The 19,914-nt window shown below is 47.1% G+C and overlaps 1 protein-coding gene across 1 annotated transcript in view; it reads left to right on the top strand.

Moving 5' to 3' along the window:
* Nucleotides 1-19,914, top strand: part of LOC138525667 (3 beta-hydroxysteroid dehydrogenase/Delta 5-->4-isomerase-like) — a 165,444-nt gene that overhangs the window by 60,385 nt on the left and 85,145 nt on the right. Inside the window, exon 2 of the mRNA XM_069635737.1 lies at nucleotides 5,775-5,939. Within this exon, the coding sequence (XP_069491838.1) occupies nucleotides 5,775-5,939 (165 nt within the window). The remainder of the gene's footprint in view (nucleotides 1-5,774; nucleotides 5,940-19,914) is intronic.

The raw sequence follows: 19,914 nt of genomic DNA, 5'->3' as shown, positions 1-19,914 counted from the left end.
CGCTGCCTCAGCTAAATACACCCAGAACATGTCCGTGCTTTCAGCATCGGGATGCCATCGCTGCCTCAGCTAAATACACCCAGAACATGTCCGTGCTTTCAGCATCGGGATGCCATCGCAGCTAAATACACCCAGAACATGTCCGTGCTATCAGCATCGGGATGCCATCGCTGCCTCAGCTAAATACACCCAGAACATGTCCGTGCTATCAGCATCGGCATGCCATCGCTGCCTCAGCTTAATACACCCAGAACATGTCCGTGCTTTCAGCATCGGGATGCCATCGCTGCCTCAGCTAAATACACCCAGAACATGTCCGTGCTTTCAGCATTGGGATGCCATCGCTGCCTCAGCTAAATACACCCAGAACATGTCCGTGCTATCAGCATTGGGATGCCATCGCTGCCTCAGCTAAATACACCCAGAACATGTCCGTGCTATCAGCATTGGCATGCCATCGCTGCCTCAGCTTAATACACCCAGAACATGTCCGTGCTTTCAGCATTGGGATGCAATCGCTGCCTCAGCTAAATACACCCAGAACATGTCCGTGCTTTCAGCATTGGGATGCCATCGCTGCCTCAGCTAAATACACCCAGAACATGTCCGTGCTATCAGCATTGGGATGCCATCGCTGCCTCAGCTAAATACACCCAGAACATGTCCGTGCTATCAGCATTGGGATGCCATCGCTGCCTCAGCTAAATACACCCAGAACATGTCCGTGCTATCAGCATTGGCATGCCATCGCTGCCTCAGCTTAATACACCCAGAACATGTCCGTGCTTTCAGCATTGGGATGCCATCGCTGCCTCAGCTAAATACACCCAGAACATGTCCGTGCTTTCAGCATTGGGATGCCATCGCTGCCTCAGCTAAATACACCCAGAACATGTCCGTGCTTTCAGCATCGGGATGCCATCGCTGCCTCAGCTAAATACACCCAGAACATGTCCGTGCTTTCAGCATCGGGATGCCATCGCTGCCTCAGCTAAATACACCCAGAACATGTCCGTGCTTTCAGCATCGGGATGCCATCGCTGCCTCAGCTAAATACACCCAGAACATGTCCGTGCTATCAGCATCGGGATGCCATCGCTGCCTCAGCTAAATACACCCAGAACATGTCCGTGCTATCAGCATCGGCATGCCATCGCTGCCTCAGCTTAATACACCCAGAACATGTCCGTGCTTTCAGCATCGGGATGCCATCGCTGCCTCAGCTAAATACACCCAGAACATGTCCGTGCTTTCAGCATCGGGATGCCATCGCTGCCTCAGCTAAATACACCCAGAACATGTCCGTGCTATCAGCATCGGGATGCCATCGCTGCCTCAGCTAAATACACCCAGAACATGTCCGTGCTATCAGCATCGGCATGCCATCGCTGCCTCAGCTTAATACACCCAGAACATGTCCGTGCTTTCAGCATCGGGATGCCATCGCTGCCTCAGCTAAATACACCCAGAACATGTCCGTGCTATCAGCATCGGGATGCCATCGCTGCCTCAGCTAAATACACCCAGAACATGTCCGTGCTATCAGCATCGGCATGCCATCGCTGCCTCAGCTTAATACACCCAGAACATGTCCGTGCTTTCAGCATTGGGATGCCATCGCTGCCTCAGCTAAATACACCCAGAACATGTCCGTGCTTTCAGCATTGGGATGCCATCGCTGCCTCAGCTAAATACACCCAGAACATGTCCGTGCTATCAGCATTGGGATGCCATCGCTGCCTCAGCTAAATACACCCAGAACATGTCCGTGCTATCAGCATTGGCATGCCATCGCTGCCTCAGCTTAATACACCCAGAACATGTCCGTGCTTTCAGCATTGGGATGCCATCGCTGCCTCAGCTAAATACACCCAGAACATGTCCGTGCTATCATGCATTGGGATGCCATCGCTGCCTCAGCTAAATACACCCAGAACATGTCCGTGCTATCAGCATTGGGATGCCATCGCTGCCTCAGCTAAATACACCCAGAACATGTCCGTGCTATCAGCATTGGGATGCCATCGCTGCCTCAGCTAAATACACCCAGAAGATGTCCGTGCTTTCAGCATTGGGATGCCATCGCTGCCTCAGCTAAATACACCCAGAACATGTCCGTGCTATCAGCATTGGGATGCCATCGCTGCCTCAGCTAAATACACCCAGAACATGTCCGTGCTATCAGCATTGGGATGCCATCGCTGCCTCAGCTAAATACACCCAGAACATGTCCGTGCTATCAGCATTGGGATGCCATCGCTGCCTCAGCTAAATACACCCAGAACATGTCCGTGCTTTCAGCATTGGGATGCCATCGCTGCCTCAGCTAAATACACCCAGAACATGTCCGTGCTTTCAGCATTGGGATGCCATCGCTGCCTCAGCTTAATACACCCAGAACATGTCCGTGCTTTCAGCATTGGGATGCCATCGCTGCCTCAGCTAAATACGTTGGCCTGCCAATTTCACACTTGTCTCAAGGCCCGAGAGGGGTGTAAGCATGAATTATTAAGTGCCTAATGCACACTGGGCTTGGTTCTCATTTCATTTTCACAACAATCACCCTAACATTAAAGTGTGTGTAACCAACCATGAACTATATCCCCTCATTCGAGCCTCTTCCGGATTTGGATCTGAGCCTCATCCCACATCTCACTTCCAAGGTTTGCTGGATTTAATAATAATAATAATAATAATAATTTAGCATTTATATAGCGCTATGAACCCTCGGGTATCTGAGCGCTGCTTATTATTACCCACGGTGTGCGGTGCTCATTTATCGAGCTCGGAAGGAGGAAAGGCTGAGTTTGGCCCCTCCGGGATTCGAACCTGCGTTAACAGGCTCTGGACTGACGTAAAAGCGAGCGCTCTACTCGCTTATTATTATTATTATTATTATTATTAAGGTGCTCAGAGCCGCATGTTGCAACACACACGTGCGTATGACAATGCCTAGAATGACAACAGCAATCATAACAGTTACTGTTGTATTGATTACATTGTTAGTATGAGTAGTATGACTATTGTTATTATTATTATTGTTATGATTATTATTACTGCCTTTTCATAAATGGTGTCATGAATGGGATTCTTTCATCACCTACGGATGCTCCTATTCTATGGACAGACAGAGACCCTATCTTACTATTCCCTGATGACACAGTATTAATATGCTTGACACCATCTGGCTTAAAAAAAAACAATGTGTAATGTTAAATGTCTTCTGCAATGAAATGGGGGTAACAATTAACCACAAAACCCGAAATGAATGGTCTTTACAAGAAGAAGGAAGAAATCCCCTGCCCGAAGACTTGCGATGGAGAGGCGGCTCCCATCGAACGAACCGAGGGTTATGATTATCTGGGATTACGGTTCTCATCCACAGGGGAATGGGATCAGCGGATAGAAAAAGCCCCAACCACTTTGGCTGGATGCCATAGCAACATTCTCAAAGGAGCAGGGAACAGGTGCTCTTCGCCTGACCCTAGAAGTGTACCAAGTCCAGCTGAGACAGGCCACACTACACTGTCTGGTGCTGAGATCTGGGGTTACACTAACAACCAAATTATCCACATAGGATTTCTTGGAATCCATCTTGAATCTCCCCAAAAGCACGCCAAAGATCCAGAGCTGTCCAACCCTGCCTTGAGGGCCAGAAACCTGACGGGTTTTCAGGATATCCCTCATTAATATTCATGAGAGAAAAGGTGCATGCATTTAGAATCATGCTATGCAAATTTATTTCATGAATATTAATGATGGAGATCCTGAAAACCCAGCATGGATCCGGCCCTCAAAGCCTGGAGCTGGACACCATGAAGAACTAAATGTACCCTATTTACAGAATTTGATTACTAGTAGGCCTGCGTTTTATTGGGTGCGGCTGTAGAGTGCCCCAAGTCTTCTGCCATAGAAGACCTTCTGTTGCAAGCGGGAGCCCACTCTTTGCTATGGTTTCTTCATGTCAAAGAGTCGCTCAAGGACATTGGACAAGTGGATATGTGGCTAAACCCCGGGGTAATTACAAGCAACGCCAAAAGGGCGTTAACACACTTATTGGGTATTAGGAAGACACGACAATAAAAATCGTGCACTCATTTCTTTTGCTGGCATACTGTGAAAACCAGTTATCAGTGGGATGCAATGAGACCTAAAACGATGCAAGCTTTATTCATAAAGTTACGCTTAGGAATTCTACCATCAGCAAATAACTTGAACAAATGGGACAACAAGTCTTTTGTCACTTGCAGCAGCGACAGCCAAGGGAGGTACCTCTGACACTCCCAAAGTGTACAGTAGCTGTCAAACGGTGCTATGACCTCAAAATTGCTACAATAGCTAGATTTCCTTTTGAGTAATGTAATGTCCAATACAGTTTCCAGTGTATTTCTTCAGTGTGCTTTTAATTATAGTGGATCTAGAACAGCCGACACGTGTTTCGACCCATACGGTCGTCCTCAAGGCAGCTTTTTAAAATAAGTGTCCCGATTAGCATTGTAAGGTAAATGGTTCAACGTCTGCATCTTGATAACCTTCACAGACAGTAACAATGTCTCTTTTGTCCAATAATATCAGATATGCTGGCTCCTAATTAATTCTTCTTAGAAGTATTGTTGGCGATTGCTCCGACGGTTTCTCCATTAGTTAATGAAAGTTCCCAAAGCCAGATAGTCTGGCTCCTTATGTGTTCTTCTCCATTATAGTAACAGGTAAGTTGTAATAGGTCTCCATGAATTATTATTGGGTCGCGATAGAGGCCATGCAGGATCTAAACCATGGTATTCCCCAGGGGTCTAACCTCTCGCCCTGGCTTTTCAACCAATACCTGGCAACTTTCACCCACTGCATTGCCATTTTCTACTCAAACTTCCAGTGCTACGCTGACGACACTCAACTCATTTTCAGGCTGCCCTCGGCCACCTCCTCTCCCTCTCTCCCTCTGATTGCCTAACTGCCATTCAAGATTGGTGTGCTGCCAATGATCTTTGTCTGAATGCCAGCAAGATGGAGATCCTCCTCATCAGCACACCTTCACTATCCTTTCCCCTCACTCTCTGGCCGGCCTCCCTTGGCCCTCCTCCTACCCCCACCTGCGAGGCTAAGAACCTCAGTGTCATCTTTGATGCCACACTTTCCTTCTACACTCACATCTCTGATGCCTCTAAAAAGGCAAACTTCCTACTGCACCTCCTCAGAGGTACTCTACCTTTCCTCTCCTTCCCCCAGAAGCTCATGGAATCCCAGGCTCTGGTCCTCTCTAGGTTGGATTATTGTAACAGCCTCTTTCTAAATCTACCTACCTCTACTCTCTGCCCTCTGCAACTTATCCAGAACAGGACTGCGAGACTTGTCATTGGGGTGTAAAGGGGGTATAATGAAAAGAAAAGAAAAGAAAAGTCTGCATTTTCGGCCGTCGCAATTGTGTGTGGTCGCATTGATCACATAGATCCACTTGAGAACACATTTCCTCGAGAGAGCCTCTCTCCTTTGTATTTTGGACCATGCATGTCTTGTAATCAATTTAGCTGATCGACTTATAGGTGCTTTATTTTTAGTGTGTTGCCTGTTGTATTATATCCGTATTTTATCTTATACTGTTAACATAATTGGTGCACTTCTTGTATTTATTAATATGTGTATTGCTTGCTATTGTTTGTGGAATTTCAATCCGAATAAACTTAATGAGATACTGTTATTAATGTTATTGATAATGTTATTATTAATATTCTCAAAGACTGCCATTTGACTCTGATGTTTTGGTTCCTTCACCGCAGAGTATTGCGGAAAGACCAAGCTCCAGCTTTTGAAGGGGGACATCCAGGACGCCGAGTTCTTGATGAGAGCCTGCCACGGTCTGTCGCTGGTCATTCACACAGCCGCCATCATCGACACTCTGGGCACAGTCCCTACTGAGAAGCTCATGGGGGTCAACGTGAGAGGTGCGTATGCAAGGCAGCCACGTGGCCGATGCAGTGACCTATCCCAATGGAGGTGGAGTGCGGCCATTTTTCCTCCCTTCGTGCATGCGGGACAGGTTCCATATTTCACATGACCTGGGTATTTTGATCAGGCTCTGGCCTGGCTGACTTCCTTCCTCTCTGACTGACCCTCCCAGGTCCAACTTGGGTCCTTCCTCTCCTCTATTTCTCTCTCCACCTGTGGCGTTCCCCAGGGGTCTAACCTTTCTCCCTGGTTGTTCAACCAATACCTGGCACCTCTTGCCCACTGCATTGCTGCTCTCTGCTCCAACTTCCAGTGCTCTGCGGGTGACACCAAGCTCACTTTCAGGCTCCCCACTGCCGCCTCTTCTCCTTCTCTCATCCCGGATTGTCTGTCTGCAATCCAAGAGTAGTGTGCCACCAATGATCACTGCTTGAATGCCTGCAAGACGGAGATCCTCCTCATCGTACACCTTCACCCCTCTTTCCCTTCACTTTCTGGCTATCCTCTCTTAGCCCTCTTCCTGCTCCCACCTGTGAGGCTAAGAATCTTGGGGTTATCTTTACCTCCACACTCTCCTTCTCTCCTCACATCTTTGACATCTCTAAGAAGTCAAATTACCAACTGCACCTCCTCAGAGGTATTCTGCCTTTCCTCTACTTCCCCCAGAAGCTCACTGTTTCTAGAGCTCTAACTCGCTCTAGGCTTGACTACTTTAACAGCCTTCTTTTTAAATCTGCCTACCTCTACTCTCCGTCCGCTGCAACACTTCGACTTCACACTTTCCTTCTCTTCTCACATCTCTGATGTCTCTGGGAAATCACACTACCAGCTGCACCTCCTCAGAGGTATTTTCCTTTCCTCCCCTTGCCCCAGAAGCTCACTGTCTCCAGAGCTCTGGTTCTCTCTAGGTTGGACTACTGCAACAGCCTCTTTCTAAATCTGCCTGCTTCTACTCTCCGCCCTCTGCAACTCATCCAAAACAGGACTGCAAGACTTGTCCTTGGCCTCAAGCTCAGGGATAATGTCTCTCCAGGATTGAAATCTCTACACTGGCACTGAGTGGCGGTGAGGATTAAGTTCAAAACTCTCTGCATTGTTCACAAAGCTTTCTGAGGCCTGCGACCTCAATACCTTCAGCTCTCTCTTCCTAAATATCATCCTTCTGGAGCTCTTTGCTCATCCACCTCCAACTCCCTCATGGTCAGTCGCTTCTCCAAGCAGCGAGTTGGTGGTAAATCTCTTTCTTCGGCTGGGGCATCCCTCTAGAACAGCCTCCCTGCCTCTCTGAAGCTTGAGAAGAACCATCTAAGGTTCCGGAAGCACCTCAAGACCTTCCTCTTTGATTCTGCTTTCTCTCCTCCTCTCCCCTGGTGATCTCCTGGCTGAATCTGAAACTGCACTGGTTACCTGGCTACCCACTGATCTCGGGCCCAGGTCCCCTCCCCGCCAGTTGCACACCTGCACTGTCCACAGGGCAACCCTTGCACTCGGGGACTGCTTCTGTATCCCTAAAGCCCCTACTAGCATTTGACCCCTGACATCTGCTCTTACGCTTGAGCTTGCCACCAGCTGGCTGCACTTCTGTTTATTGTCTTTATTTATTGTACTGTTATCCTATGTATTGCACTCCCCCGTCCCTGCACTTGTGCGATCTCAATGTCACCTGGGCTAGTAGGGTCGTTGTCTCTGTTCCCTCTGTTTCTTCTCCCTTACCTCGTCGCGCCTTCAAACACTTGTGTATAGGTGCGTTATAAATGCCATATCATATATCCAGAACAGGACTGCGAGACTTGTGCTTGGCCTCAAGCCCAGGAATCGCATCTCTCCAGGACTGAAATCTCTCCATTGACTCCCAGTGGCTGCAAGGATCAATTTCAAGACCCTTTGCATTGACCACGAGGCCTTTTGGGGCTTGGGACAAAAATATCTCCAGCTTTCTCTTCTGAAGTATCTCCCTATTAAAGCTCTTCGCTCCTCTACCTCCAGCTCTTTGAGGGTCAGTCGTTTTTCCGTTTTTCCGAGCAACAAGCTGGTGACAGATCACTCTCTTCAGAGGGCCCATCCCTCTGGAACAGCCTTCCTGCCTCTCTGAAACTTGAGTAGAACCATCTGCGGTTCTGGAAGCAGCACAAGGCTCTCCTCTTTGCTTCTGCCATTTCTCTGCCTCTTCCCTGCTGATCTCCTGTCTGATACTGCACTGGTTACCTGGCTATCCGCTGAACTACGGACCCAGGTCCCTGCCCTCCCAGTTGCACACCTGCACTGCCTCCTGGCAACCCTGCACATGGGGCTGTATCTGTAGTAACCCTACAGTCCTCCTACCTGCACTATCTACCCCTTGCTGTTCTGCGCTTAACCTTGCACTGCCTCCTGTTTAGATCCTATGTCCTGCACTTGCTGCTCTGCCCCTCCCACGGCACTTTTCTCCTTTCCTCTCCCCTGCACTTGCGCGATCGCAACCTCACTGGGCCTAGTAAGATCTTTGTCTTGTCCCCCCTTGTTCCCCTCCCTGCCTCAGCGCGCCTTGAAACACTTGTGTATAGGCGCACTATAAATAAAATATCATGTCATATCACACAAAGGGAAAGTTAGAGTCTGTCCAGGGACAGTTATCTATTTGTTAGGCTAACTAAATAGAGTTGAGGTTCCTCTCTCCATAGTGTTTTCATGATAAGATCAGGCCACCAGAGAGGTTAACATGCTCATCAAACACCTGGGTCCGGGGAAGTCAGGTGAGCGGTGCGGCACCTGCAGTTGAGCGCGGTGCATGGCTGAATTTATTTGTGTGAGAACACGTGTGGATGGAGGCTTTGCAGCATGCCATCAAGCGTCATGCTCGGGGGTCAGGCTAGTGATGGAGGGCTGTGAGTCGGTGGCAGGGACGGCAGCTCATAGCCTTCATTTTCAGTGGAAAAGGCCATCAGAGCTCTGTGGGAACCGAAGAAGCTGCCCCATGTTGGCAGTCTTATGTCTCATTAACATATCCATTGAATTCGGGACATTAAGTGTGCACAGCATGGAAGCTATAGGCTGAATTTGCTGGCACCCTCAGCCCTCCCAACTCTCTTTGGCAATATCCAACAATGCTCTTTTCACCTTGTTGTCTTTTTTTTAACTCTGATTTCCCGACAAATATTAGCACCTCTCTGTCGAGCGATTCCTAGCTTTTCAGCTGACATTTACTGTTTCAGCTCCCTGCTGGCTGCCTGCCTCGTAAAAATGTGCAGCTTTTAAACACCTTGCTGCTTGTTGCATGCCTTTGCCTTAAATATAATGTAAGCATCCCAGGGGTGCCCCAGACTGTGTTTCCCCGCTGTAAGGCAAAGGGAAGCAACTTAAAAATCATGTTGAGATGGGCCCCCCCACCAGCCCTGAGGACTATCATGAGGATATGGACTACGAGGGCTTCATTGCAACTGTTAATCACGTTTATGATTCTTTGACCATATTTTTTTTAATTAATACTTGAATTTAATTACAAGATAATGATTTTTACAAGGTTAAGAGAACCAAACAGAGACACCCGACCTCGTCCTCTAGAGGTAGAACTTCATCGTTAGTTAGTTCATTGGCTAGATATCCATGCAGTCTGGGCGGAAATCTACGAGGTTTCTTAAACTGGGCCATTTTCCATCGTCTCGTTTGTGGATTGAATTGTCATTTTTTTTTTAACGCTAGGTCTATAAGTTTCACCGCAGCTATGGTCTGTCTTCTGGTTTCCCCAGGTATCAGTCTGTACCAAATGGTCTCCAGGTCTGCCGTTCGAGGATCAATAAGTAATGATTCCAAGTAGACACGACGATTCTGGGTTGTCTCTGGGCACATCAGCACAAGATGTTTGAGTGTTTCGGGGGAGTCATGTTTTTTGCATAGACGGCATCCAGTTTTTGCCGATGCTGATCTGATTGATGTAATTTGTCGTGTTAGGAGCAAATTAAGTCTAGCTTTCATGAATAGGGTCCGCAATACTTTATTAGGGAACTTAATGCAGTAATTTTGCGGTTCTTTGACTTTGTTAAAAGTCGAAGGAAGATGGGCTTTGTTTGCACTTGCTCTCTCGATGGTGGCTATCCAGTCGTTCAATTCCATCTTTTTTTTACTCTCTGTGGATTGTGTCTCAGATCCTCCTCTGAACATGGCTCCTCGTTCAACATGTCTTTTTGACGTGCAACCCATGTTTGCAGGCCCTTATATTTTTCACTCCTCAGTTCTTCCACGATGATGTTGTAGATAGGTAACAAATCTGCTACTAGAGTTTTCCGATACAGTAGAATCGCATTCTGTTCAACTAGGCTTGCCAAGGAAACTAGCCCCAGTTCCTGTCTGATTGCTGCCATTTGTGTAGATTTTAGTAGTCCCAAAACAGCCTTCCAGATGTACCCCTCAAGTTTGTTCCAGATAGTTGGAGGCATGTTAACAGAAGCGTCCATCCCATAGATAAATGCCGGAACAACTTTTGTTCTATAAAATTGGATTGCTGGTAGAAGTGAAAATTCACCATATTTGTTGTTGACTAACTTGGTCTGAGATGTCAGCCGCTTTGTTTTCTCCTACAGCAAGTCTTGCATTGAACTTTCTTTGCTCGAACTGTCGAATGTGACTCCTAAGTATTTGAGGTTTCTTACTACTTCCACTTTTGTTTTGTCCAGATACCAGTTTTGTTTTTTTTGGGCTTTTTTGCCCTGTTTGGCTAATACAAGGATTTTCGTTTTTGTTTTGTTAATTTCTAGATTATTTTCTTCCATGTATCTAGACAGGTTGTCCAATTTTCTTTGCAGCCAATTTGAGTTTGATCGATCAATATCACGTCGTCAGCGTACAACAATCTTGAGATGGGTGTTAGCCCTATTTTCGGGGGGAGCACCCTTGCTTTAGTTTCCCATTGTTGGTAATCGCCTAAAAAGGAGATAAAAAGCACTCGCGCCAAGGGCATCCCTTTTTTACTCCCCTGTACACCGGGATTTCATCGGAAAGGATAACTTGTCTGTTAAGTTTCACCCTGATTTGCGTGACCACATGGAGGGCGATGATTGGTTCCAAGATCTCTTTTGGGCAATCCCAGTTTTCAAGTTTGGCCCACAGTTTTGCTCGATCAATTTTGTCGAAAGCTTTTGCTAGATCTACGAAAGCAAGGTATATTTTCGGAGAGCCTTCCTTCACTTTGAGCTTTCAGATGTTGAGTAGCAAGATGTTAACGGTTGTACTGGCCTGTTTCTGGAAACCCATTTGGAAATTATCATTGCATGGTGCATTTTTGTACCAATTTCTAAAGAGTCCGAACAGGCTGGAGGCGTAGAATTTCCCTATGATGTCTAAAAGGGCTATAGGCCTGTTGCTCTCCGGGTTTTCCCTGCTTCCTTTCTTGAAGATAGGTACTATGATGGCATTTGACCATGTTTCTGGGATCGATTTTGATCTAGCACAGTGGCTAAAGATTCTACTGATCACTGCTGCCCACTCTTTCGGTGCATGTTTCAGATCTATATTGGTCAAGCCGTCAGGGCCTGGTGCTCTTGAGTTTTTAAGTTTGATGAGCAATTTTTCAATCTCATCGCTGTTCGTCACATCTGCCCATGGAGTGGTAGAATTCCGTATTTTGATTGGTTGACTAGTATCGGGGAGGTCAAAGAGCATCTTGAAATGCACTGTCCATTGGGCTTCCGAAACAGAATGGATATCTCAATTTCAGATTGGGTTGACATCGTTTTGATCAAAGACCAAAATTCTCCGGATTTTTTGATACTAATTCTTCGCAGCATTTCTTCCGAATCATGTTGGTAGAGTGCTGCTCTTCGATGTTTTATCCATTTGGAGTATAGTCTTGCTTCCTCTTCCCAGTGATGCCAGGCTGCATGGGAGTATTTCTTTTCCATGCAATTCGCTTCAGTTTGAGCATGGCTTTCCATTTTTCTACCACCAGTTTATCATACACATGTTTCGGCTGCTCTGTTTGCTTTTTCTGTGTAGTAGCTGTTACTCTGTGGGCCAGCAGAAGAGGCAGATAGTTTGGTCTTGTGTAGCAAGGAAATCCTCGATGTTATATTTGGCATTTATCTTTATCACGTCTTTTGTAGTGAGGCGAAGCCTTCACTGCTGATTATTTATGGCAACATCATATATGTATGACCGTTTGGGAATACGTGTACCTTACCTTGCCAAATACAGACGAGAAGATTATGGTCGCTATGCACAGTTCTCTGTACGTCCAAAGCTTTTATAATCGGGAGCAGACCTTCACTCACATAGATATGGTCCAGTGTGGCTTTGGCATTTAACCGTTCCCACGTCGGGATAATATTTTGTTCTGGGAATAGGGATGTTATATTTCTTGAGCTTGTTAGAGTTGTCCAGGCGTTGCCTCTTTCTACTGTTTGTTCTTGAGGGTACGGGATCAACGGGTCATCTGTGCTTTTGCCGCACTTTGCGTTCAGATCCCCGCAAATTATAATGTCAATCCTTTCATCTGTCTGGTAGATTTGATCAATTATTGCCTCCATGCCTGAGCAGAACACTTTGGTTGTCGTGCGTTGGGGCTTCCAGTAAATATTTATGACCACCAAATGGGTTTGGTGAGCTGCTTCTTCGCTGGTAGTTTTTCGAGTCCAATTTAGCAGGACAGCTAAAATCCCATATCATTTTTCCAAGGTTGCCATCATGGTGAAACCCGAGCTTATTTTAATTGCCGACAATAGCCCCGCCGAGGGGCACCCCAAGAGACCTTTCTTTGCCAGTGATATTTCTACCGTAAAGCCATCAAGGGATGGTTTGTCCGCCAACCAGGTTTCCTGTAAGAATAGAATATCAAAGTGTCTCAGGTCGACGTCTCCTGTCATTGTTAAATTTGTGAGTCCTCTGGTGTTCCAGGAACCCAGAGTGTAGGTGTCTGTCAGACTTTCTAGAAGAGCACTTCAACTGGGAACAGAGGACATTGATCGTTGCAACTTTTTGTTTGTAGGCATCACAGTTGATTTCAACCAGTTCCATGGACCCTTTGTAGTGGCTACTTCTCTGCCCCCCCTTGGCTTTGCGTCTTGTGTTGTTTCATCATTCTGTCTTTGCCTTTTTGGGGAGTAAATTTGTCTGTAGTTCCTTTGGTTGTCCTCTCTTTTGTGGTGTCTAACACGTTCTTGTTGCTTGGAGCTCTTTCTGTATCTTTCAGCGGCGTCTCGGAGCCTTTCATTCTCGGCTTCAGATCTGTATTTCCCCTGGCGTTGCTCTTCTTGGCCTATATTCTCATCAGAGGAATATTGTCTGTTTCGTCCTTGCCACTTTCCGCTTTGGTGGGGCCTATAGAGGTTTTCTGTTCTTGAAGTATAGTGCTGTTTACGAAATGTCTCTTCTTTCTTTGTAGAATCTTTTTTATCAGACGGTCTTGGATCTCCTATTTCTCATAGGAGGAACCCTAACTGTTCAATTTCTTTGAACACTGCTCTCGACAAGTCTTGGATACTGTGCAATTTCACATGGAGGTATGCTTTTGCTATCTCCCCTCTGTGGTAAGGTTCCACGAGTTTGAGATCTTCGGTCCTTATCTGTTTTAGGGAGTTTGTTTTCCTTGTTATTGCTAGGACATCTTTTCTGTTGAGGATCGTATAACCTTCTGCTCGTTTGGCTTGCTCTAGTTTGAAGATGGGTACGAGTCCTTTATCTTTATTTTTTCGCGGAGAGCCACACTTAGTTTTCTCTGGCGCCTTTTTTCTGTCACAGCTCAGCATTGCCCGTTTTTTTCTGTTTGCATTATTTCTAAGTGTTCTTTGTTCAGGACCTTATTCTGATGACACCTCCGGACGTTATTGTCAAGAAGGTGTACGGAGTGATGAGTTTTGTTTGCTTCTGTCTCACTCCTGCGTAGTCCGGCGGGTACATGCCTAATTTTGTCTTTCTCCTTTAGCAATTGCAAACTTTCTTCTTCTCTTATCAGCGTTGACTTTTCACCAAACCTTCGATCGCTTTCCCAGTGCTGCAACAGATTTATGAGATCTGAATTCACCAGGAATTCCTCCGCTGATCTGGACGATCTTGTTAGGTCAACCACCTTGGAGCCAGTCTGTGTATCAACCTGTATTCTGACCTCTTCAAGACTTCTTTTCTGTTCTTCCCCTGTCACTTTTTTGTCATTTCTTGTGCTCACTCGTTCCTCCACGTGATTTGACAGTTTCAGGACCGTTTGCTGTTTCATTGAAGTGGTAGGTCTTTCGGTGCGTTATCCATTGTTAGTATGTTGTCCATTTCCACTATTTCCTTGGTTCTTTTTTTGATTTTCAAGACATCAGCACTGTCTTTGTTCGAGTTCGTTTCAGAAACATTCTTTGATCCCTTATCGCCATTACAGGGCTGATTTTTAATTTCCGCTTTGCAGCACATCCACTCGTTTTTCAAGCATTGACACTTTGAGTTCCATTTATGTTGGATCGTGTTTTTGGTCTCTGTTGCTGTTATATATCCTTCTATGAACTTCATTTTAGTGTCTATGTTTGACAGGACTGCGGTATTGTCTTGCACACTTTCTCTTATCGATTCATACAGTTTGCCAAACGGGGCTAGGGCAATAGTAATGGACGACATTATCGTCATCATATCTGATTTTTTTGATGGAGAGTCTTTTGGAGTTGCTGATGAGATTTTGCTAAAGCGCTGGCTCTTTGCAGAGATAGAGATGTTTGGTCGTTTGTTGCTACCACAAGGTGAATCCAAAGCTTCCTAGAAGCTTGTTGCATTTGGTTCCTGGCGGAGGTCGGATACCTGGGCTGGGATTGCATTTTTGTTTACAAGGTCCTCTTGTGGCCTTGCCTCTGTGTCCCCCTTTTTGCTTTTTGAATACAGAGGTTGTCCTGTGATTATATGAGCTTTTGTCCACGCCAGGCGTTGTCCCTTTTCCTGCTGATCATGTGGATTGTCCATTCCATTAACTGGAGCGTTTTCTTCTACGAGAGATTGCCTTGGTGGCATCAGCACCTCTTTTGATGTTTTTGAATTCTGTCCATTTTGCGGCAGAATGTCCATTTGTTGTTGCGGTGTAGTCTTTCTCGGTTCCGTCATTACGGGCTGATGGCCTGAGTTGGAATGCGTAGGTGTCTCAGTCGTCTGCTGGATTTCCCTCATCGTGGTTGTTTTTGCGTAGTGCTTTTTGTTGGTGAGGGAACCACTAGCAAGGTATTTTGCATCCCTCTGTTAGGTGACTTTGCAGTTGCAATATCAATTTTGCTGAGTTTCTTTATTGGCGTAATTTCGTGAGTAGCTTCCAGTAGCTCTGTGTCTGATAGCTCGGTGTCTGTATCTATTTTCCTCTTTTGGTAGTTGGTTAAAAAAGACTTCAGCGGACAGGACAGGAGTGGCTTTGGCAAGAACTGTCCCAACTTTGCCCCACCTTTATTTTGGGTTTTTTGTAATGGCGCCATTGTTGTCTTCCTTTTATTTGGAGCCATGTTTTTGATGGCTTGCTTCTGCTTACTAGGCTTTGTGTTCGCCAAGTTTTGTGTTTTCACTTGCTTTTTTGTTCGAAATTTAAATTTGGGCTTGTCTCCATGTGAGTTGGTTTTTAGGAGGGTGTAGTTACACTCTGCATCCATGTCACCGTCGGTGTCTGGGTCCGAGTTATCTGCCTCATGACTCCTTTCTGTGTCACTTTCTCTTTCCCCTTCACTGCCTTGGACTTCTAGGCGCTGCTCACCACTCTTGTTGGGTTGTGTTGCGGTTCTTAATGTATCATCGCTTTCACACTTGATTTATTGCCCGCTGCTGGCTGAGATTGTTTATTGGAGTCCTCCAGTGCCAGTGTTGGCTTCGTGGTGGCAATGGCCGATCTTCCAGGCTCCTCCTCCTGGGCTTGAGGGGGGTCTACCCCCCACTGGAGCCCTTATCTGTCTCTGTCTCTGGATGGGCTCGTTCCCCAGCATTGCCGCCATCTGCTGCGTGTTCCTGGACTCCACCCGTTAGGGGCAGAGCCAAGCGAGAGCCCCTGGAGCCTGTCACCTTGCAGCTGCGGTCCCGCGTGGAGTCCTGCAGGGGCCGCCCTCCGGCCGCCTCTGCCGGAAGCTCACTGGCCTGAGCAGTGCGCGGAATGCCAGTTGCTTCGGACAGACTCACCTTGGGCGTGCTCGCTTCGATCCTTGGCTCTTCCTGTTTCGAGCCACCGCCATCGGGTCCCGGATCCACCCTCGGATTAGACGGTAGGTCGTTTTCACTCCCCAGTTTCAGGAGGCTTACTTCTAGATCCAGTGTACTTTTGTTACTTCTTAAACGGCGGCGACCCGGATCTACCTACCCTTCATAGGCAAGGTTGGGGGTGATCTCTTGGGCTTGATTCACTGCCGAAGACTTCAATTTAGATTCCGACTTTTGGAGTTTGTCCCCTGCCGCATTGGCTGTGACTGGCTGTGGTCTCTGAGCGCGTGGGCTTTCCATTTCTTCCACGTCTGCCACGTCTGCTGTGGACTGCCGCAGACTGAACTCTGCCCGAGCTCCGCGCGCGCTCTGCGCTTTCCAGGAGTTTTTAAAGGCAGTTGATGTTGTTTTCCTTAAAGATATGGCAATCCACAACGCAAAACAGAACAGGGTCCGTGCAACGTCGCTGCAGCTCCTCTCACCAGCCCTCTGCCGCAGACTGAACTCTGCCCGAACTCCAGCATTTGACCATAATATTTTGCTGTCATTGCACTTTAAACTATTTTCATAAAGCTCTACACACAATATATACCGGCATTGCCACTGTAAAGCATTTTCATGATGTTACACTCACAACATATGCCAGCATTTCCATTGTACATTTCTTTCAGGATGTATATGGTGCCCTCATTCTCCAAAAAACAAACACTTCATGCACGCATACTCACATACACTCACTCATTCACAGAAACATGCATGCATGCATGGATGCGCACAGACTCACTCATTTAAAATCGTGTGTACACACAAACACACATGCACCCATAAAAGGAGACACCTGTAATCTTGAAACCACCCTTTATATAACCGGAATGATCTAAGAGTAGCACAGATCAATCACATTAAGTGGTTCGGAAGGAATAAGCCCTTGAGGAAGCTCACCCTAGTGCAAAACAAATGTTGGCCAAATCTCGTTATATTGTTTGTTTAATTAAAAAAGACATGTTTTTCATTGCTCACACTCTATTGTTGGACTTATTTCCGATAGAGTTTATGTAGTGATCCACTTTTTAAGAAAATGTAGTTCAACTATTAAGTTACATTTTTTAGTAGAATTGCTACTGTTTAGGAGTTAGCGCAGCAGATCACAGGCGCTTGGTTGCCGTACATGCAGTGATCTGCTGCTTCAGTGTTCTCTCCAGTGCTAGTGTGAAAGCAGGATTCACTATCAAAGCAGGCAGCAGGAAGAACACGGGAGACACAGTGGCAGGGAATCTCAAGTTGGCTCTCAAGCAACCTAAGGGCTGCCGCGCGGCCGCGTCGTCTATATGCCGCTGAGCCACTCAAGTTATTCCTGCATGCACCCATTTCTATGAAACAAAAGTACTGGATGACCAAGTACTACCCCAGTGGTGGGTAAGGGCCGCATCAGGGTATAGAGGAGGGGACCAAGGGGAGCGTCCAGACCCCTGACTTCCTGGCTGCACCACTAATGCGGTCTTGAATGGATAAGGAGCATATTCAATGGGCCACTGCATTCCATTCTGCATTGCATTCTGCAGTCCCTGAAGTTGAGCTATCTGTTTTACAGTAGTCAATAGTGGAGGAAAAGAATGCCTTTCCCGTGATTATAGATATATGTGCCACCGCCCAGCACAGAGAGTGTAGGTGAGATAGGGCGGCGGAGCCAATCTGTGGCAGGAAAGAAAGTGTGGAATCTAGACTATGAACAAGGTTATAGACCTGGGCAACGGTGGCTGAGCAGGTACAAAACGCGGCAGGCCAAAAAGTAGACTTCACACGTTGACTCAAGGAGAAGCTGAAGCCCACAGCTGATATTTAAGGCGTACAATTCCCAAGTGAAGCTCGGAAGATCTGTAAGATTGGAAGCCCAAAAATGAGGGTTCACTGCCAGCACAACTGCACATGTCCCAGGGAGAATTCTTAAAATGTTGACTCAAGCAGCGAGGCACATGTCTTTGCAATTTACCCGGAAACTGACTTGATTCTTTTTTGTTTCATGAAGACTGATTTTATTTATTTATTTATTGGACATTTGTATATATGGTGCCTATACACAGGTGTTTCCAGGCACCACAAGACAAAAAGGGGTGAGGGGGAGGGCCTTAGATTCAGAAGCTTTCTGAAAATATCCATTTGGAATCTTTATGAAACATTGTACTAGAGGTTCTAGAAGCCAACAGAACGCTCTTATATGTCGCTATTGGCTTGGGAAACATTCTGCGCAAACGTCCTCCTCTTAAGGTAAAGAGTGGGGTGTCCAGTAGGCCTGTTTTGAGCCAGTGTCTGTATCGCCAAGACATTGAAATCTGCTGGACTCTGACGAAACGTCTTCGGTTTCGTTCACCAGGTTTGGGGGACCAGGCAACTGGCCATGGCATTGGTGTCAAGGCAGGCTTGCTGGTAAAAAAGCAAGCGCTTCACAATGCAAGGCTCTTTAAGGCCCTGTCACTGCAACATTCTCCACCAAACTGGTGCTGGGAGCTTGTCATACGTTAGTGTCAGCAGCGCGTACGGCTAGGGCACTAGTCTGTGCATAAACCATTATTTGGTGCCCCCGCCGGTATCGGACGAAAACACAGACAGAAAAATGCAGAATGCTCATTTACTGCACATTCGGCTGTTTGCAAAATACCGACTCCCATTGCACCGAAAAAGGGGAGCGCGATTGTAGGGGTGTCCCCTGCTCCCCTTGTTCGGTGTAATAGGCTCGGGCCCTGCTGCGGTGTCCCCAGATACCATGATAGAGGGGCACAATAAAGTTAAAAAGAAACATAAAAGGAAAAAGGAAAAAAGGACCCTGCAGCGCCAGTTCCGACCCACGTTAGAAAGGGCAGGAGGGTATGGGGGATGCAGGCAAAAGTGATCCATGTGAACGCTGTGCCTCGCCATTTTTGTAATCAGCATTTATTTTGTAGACATTTTCAGAGGCGCAGTGATCACATAGCTAGCCCCCGCCCACCCTCAAAATGCATATGTTGCCTTTGGGCATTTAAAAAAAGACCCTCTGTGCTGTTTTTACAACTCCCAATTTGGGGGAATCCGGCCCTCAGTGTCTGAGACAGGTAAGGGGAGCGAGGCAGTTTAGGAAAAAAGTAGTCTGGCAGAGTCTGAGGAGTGATTGCCAGTAACTCTACTCTTTCTACTGCCTATTGTGGGAGTGCCCTTAAAAACTGCTGATCCCCGCGGAGCGGGCGCGGAGTCTGGCAGAGTCTGAGGAGTGATTGCCAGTAACTCTACTCTTTCTACTGCCTATTGTGGGAGTGCCCTTAAAAACTGCTGATCCCCACGGAGCGGGCGCGGAGTCTGGCAGAGTCTGAGGAGTGATTGCCAGTAACTCTACTCTTTCTACTGCCTATTGTGGGAGTGCCCTTAAAAACTGCTGATCCCCGCGGAGCGGGCGCAGAGTCTGGCAGAGTCTGAGGAGTCCGAGGAAGTCTGCGGATTCCCGGACCCCCCCCTGTGGTCTCTCCTTCTCTCTGCCTGCTCTATATTGCTACCGCGATCATGAGAGTAAACATTGCTGCCACATCCAAAGGCAAAGCTGCGTGTACATTGATGAAGACACGGGCCCAAAGGAAGCGAGTGCGGGAGCTGCCCTGCACGCTGGGCACTGACCTGGAACAATCTTGGTCATCGGCGGCTTCCCCCGAATCCCCTGACACCCCCCGGAAGGTGACTCCTAAAGATGCATTCGAGCCGGTTTCGACTCCCGTTACAGCTGAGCACGACCGCGTTCCGGTAAAAGAACGACCGGAGCTGACGCAGACTACAACAACGACTCTCACAAAAGTAAGTGAGTGTGTGAATACCTCATCGATATCAGCGTTGGTGTTTTCTGCTGGT

The sequence above is a fragment of the Ambystoma mexicanum genome, chromosome 7p (genome assembly GCF_040938575.1).
Source record: "Ambystoma mexicanum isolate Mex_15411 chromosome 7p, UKY_AmexF1_1, whole genome shotgun sequence".
Lineage (NCBI taxonomy): Eukaryota > Metazoa > Chordata > Amphibia > Caudata > Ambystomatidae > Ambystoma > Ambystoma mexicanum.
Note: the sequence above shows the minus strand (reverse complement) of the source record. Positions and strands in the feature narration are given on the sequence as shown.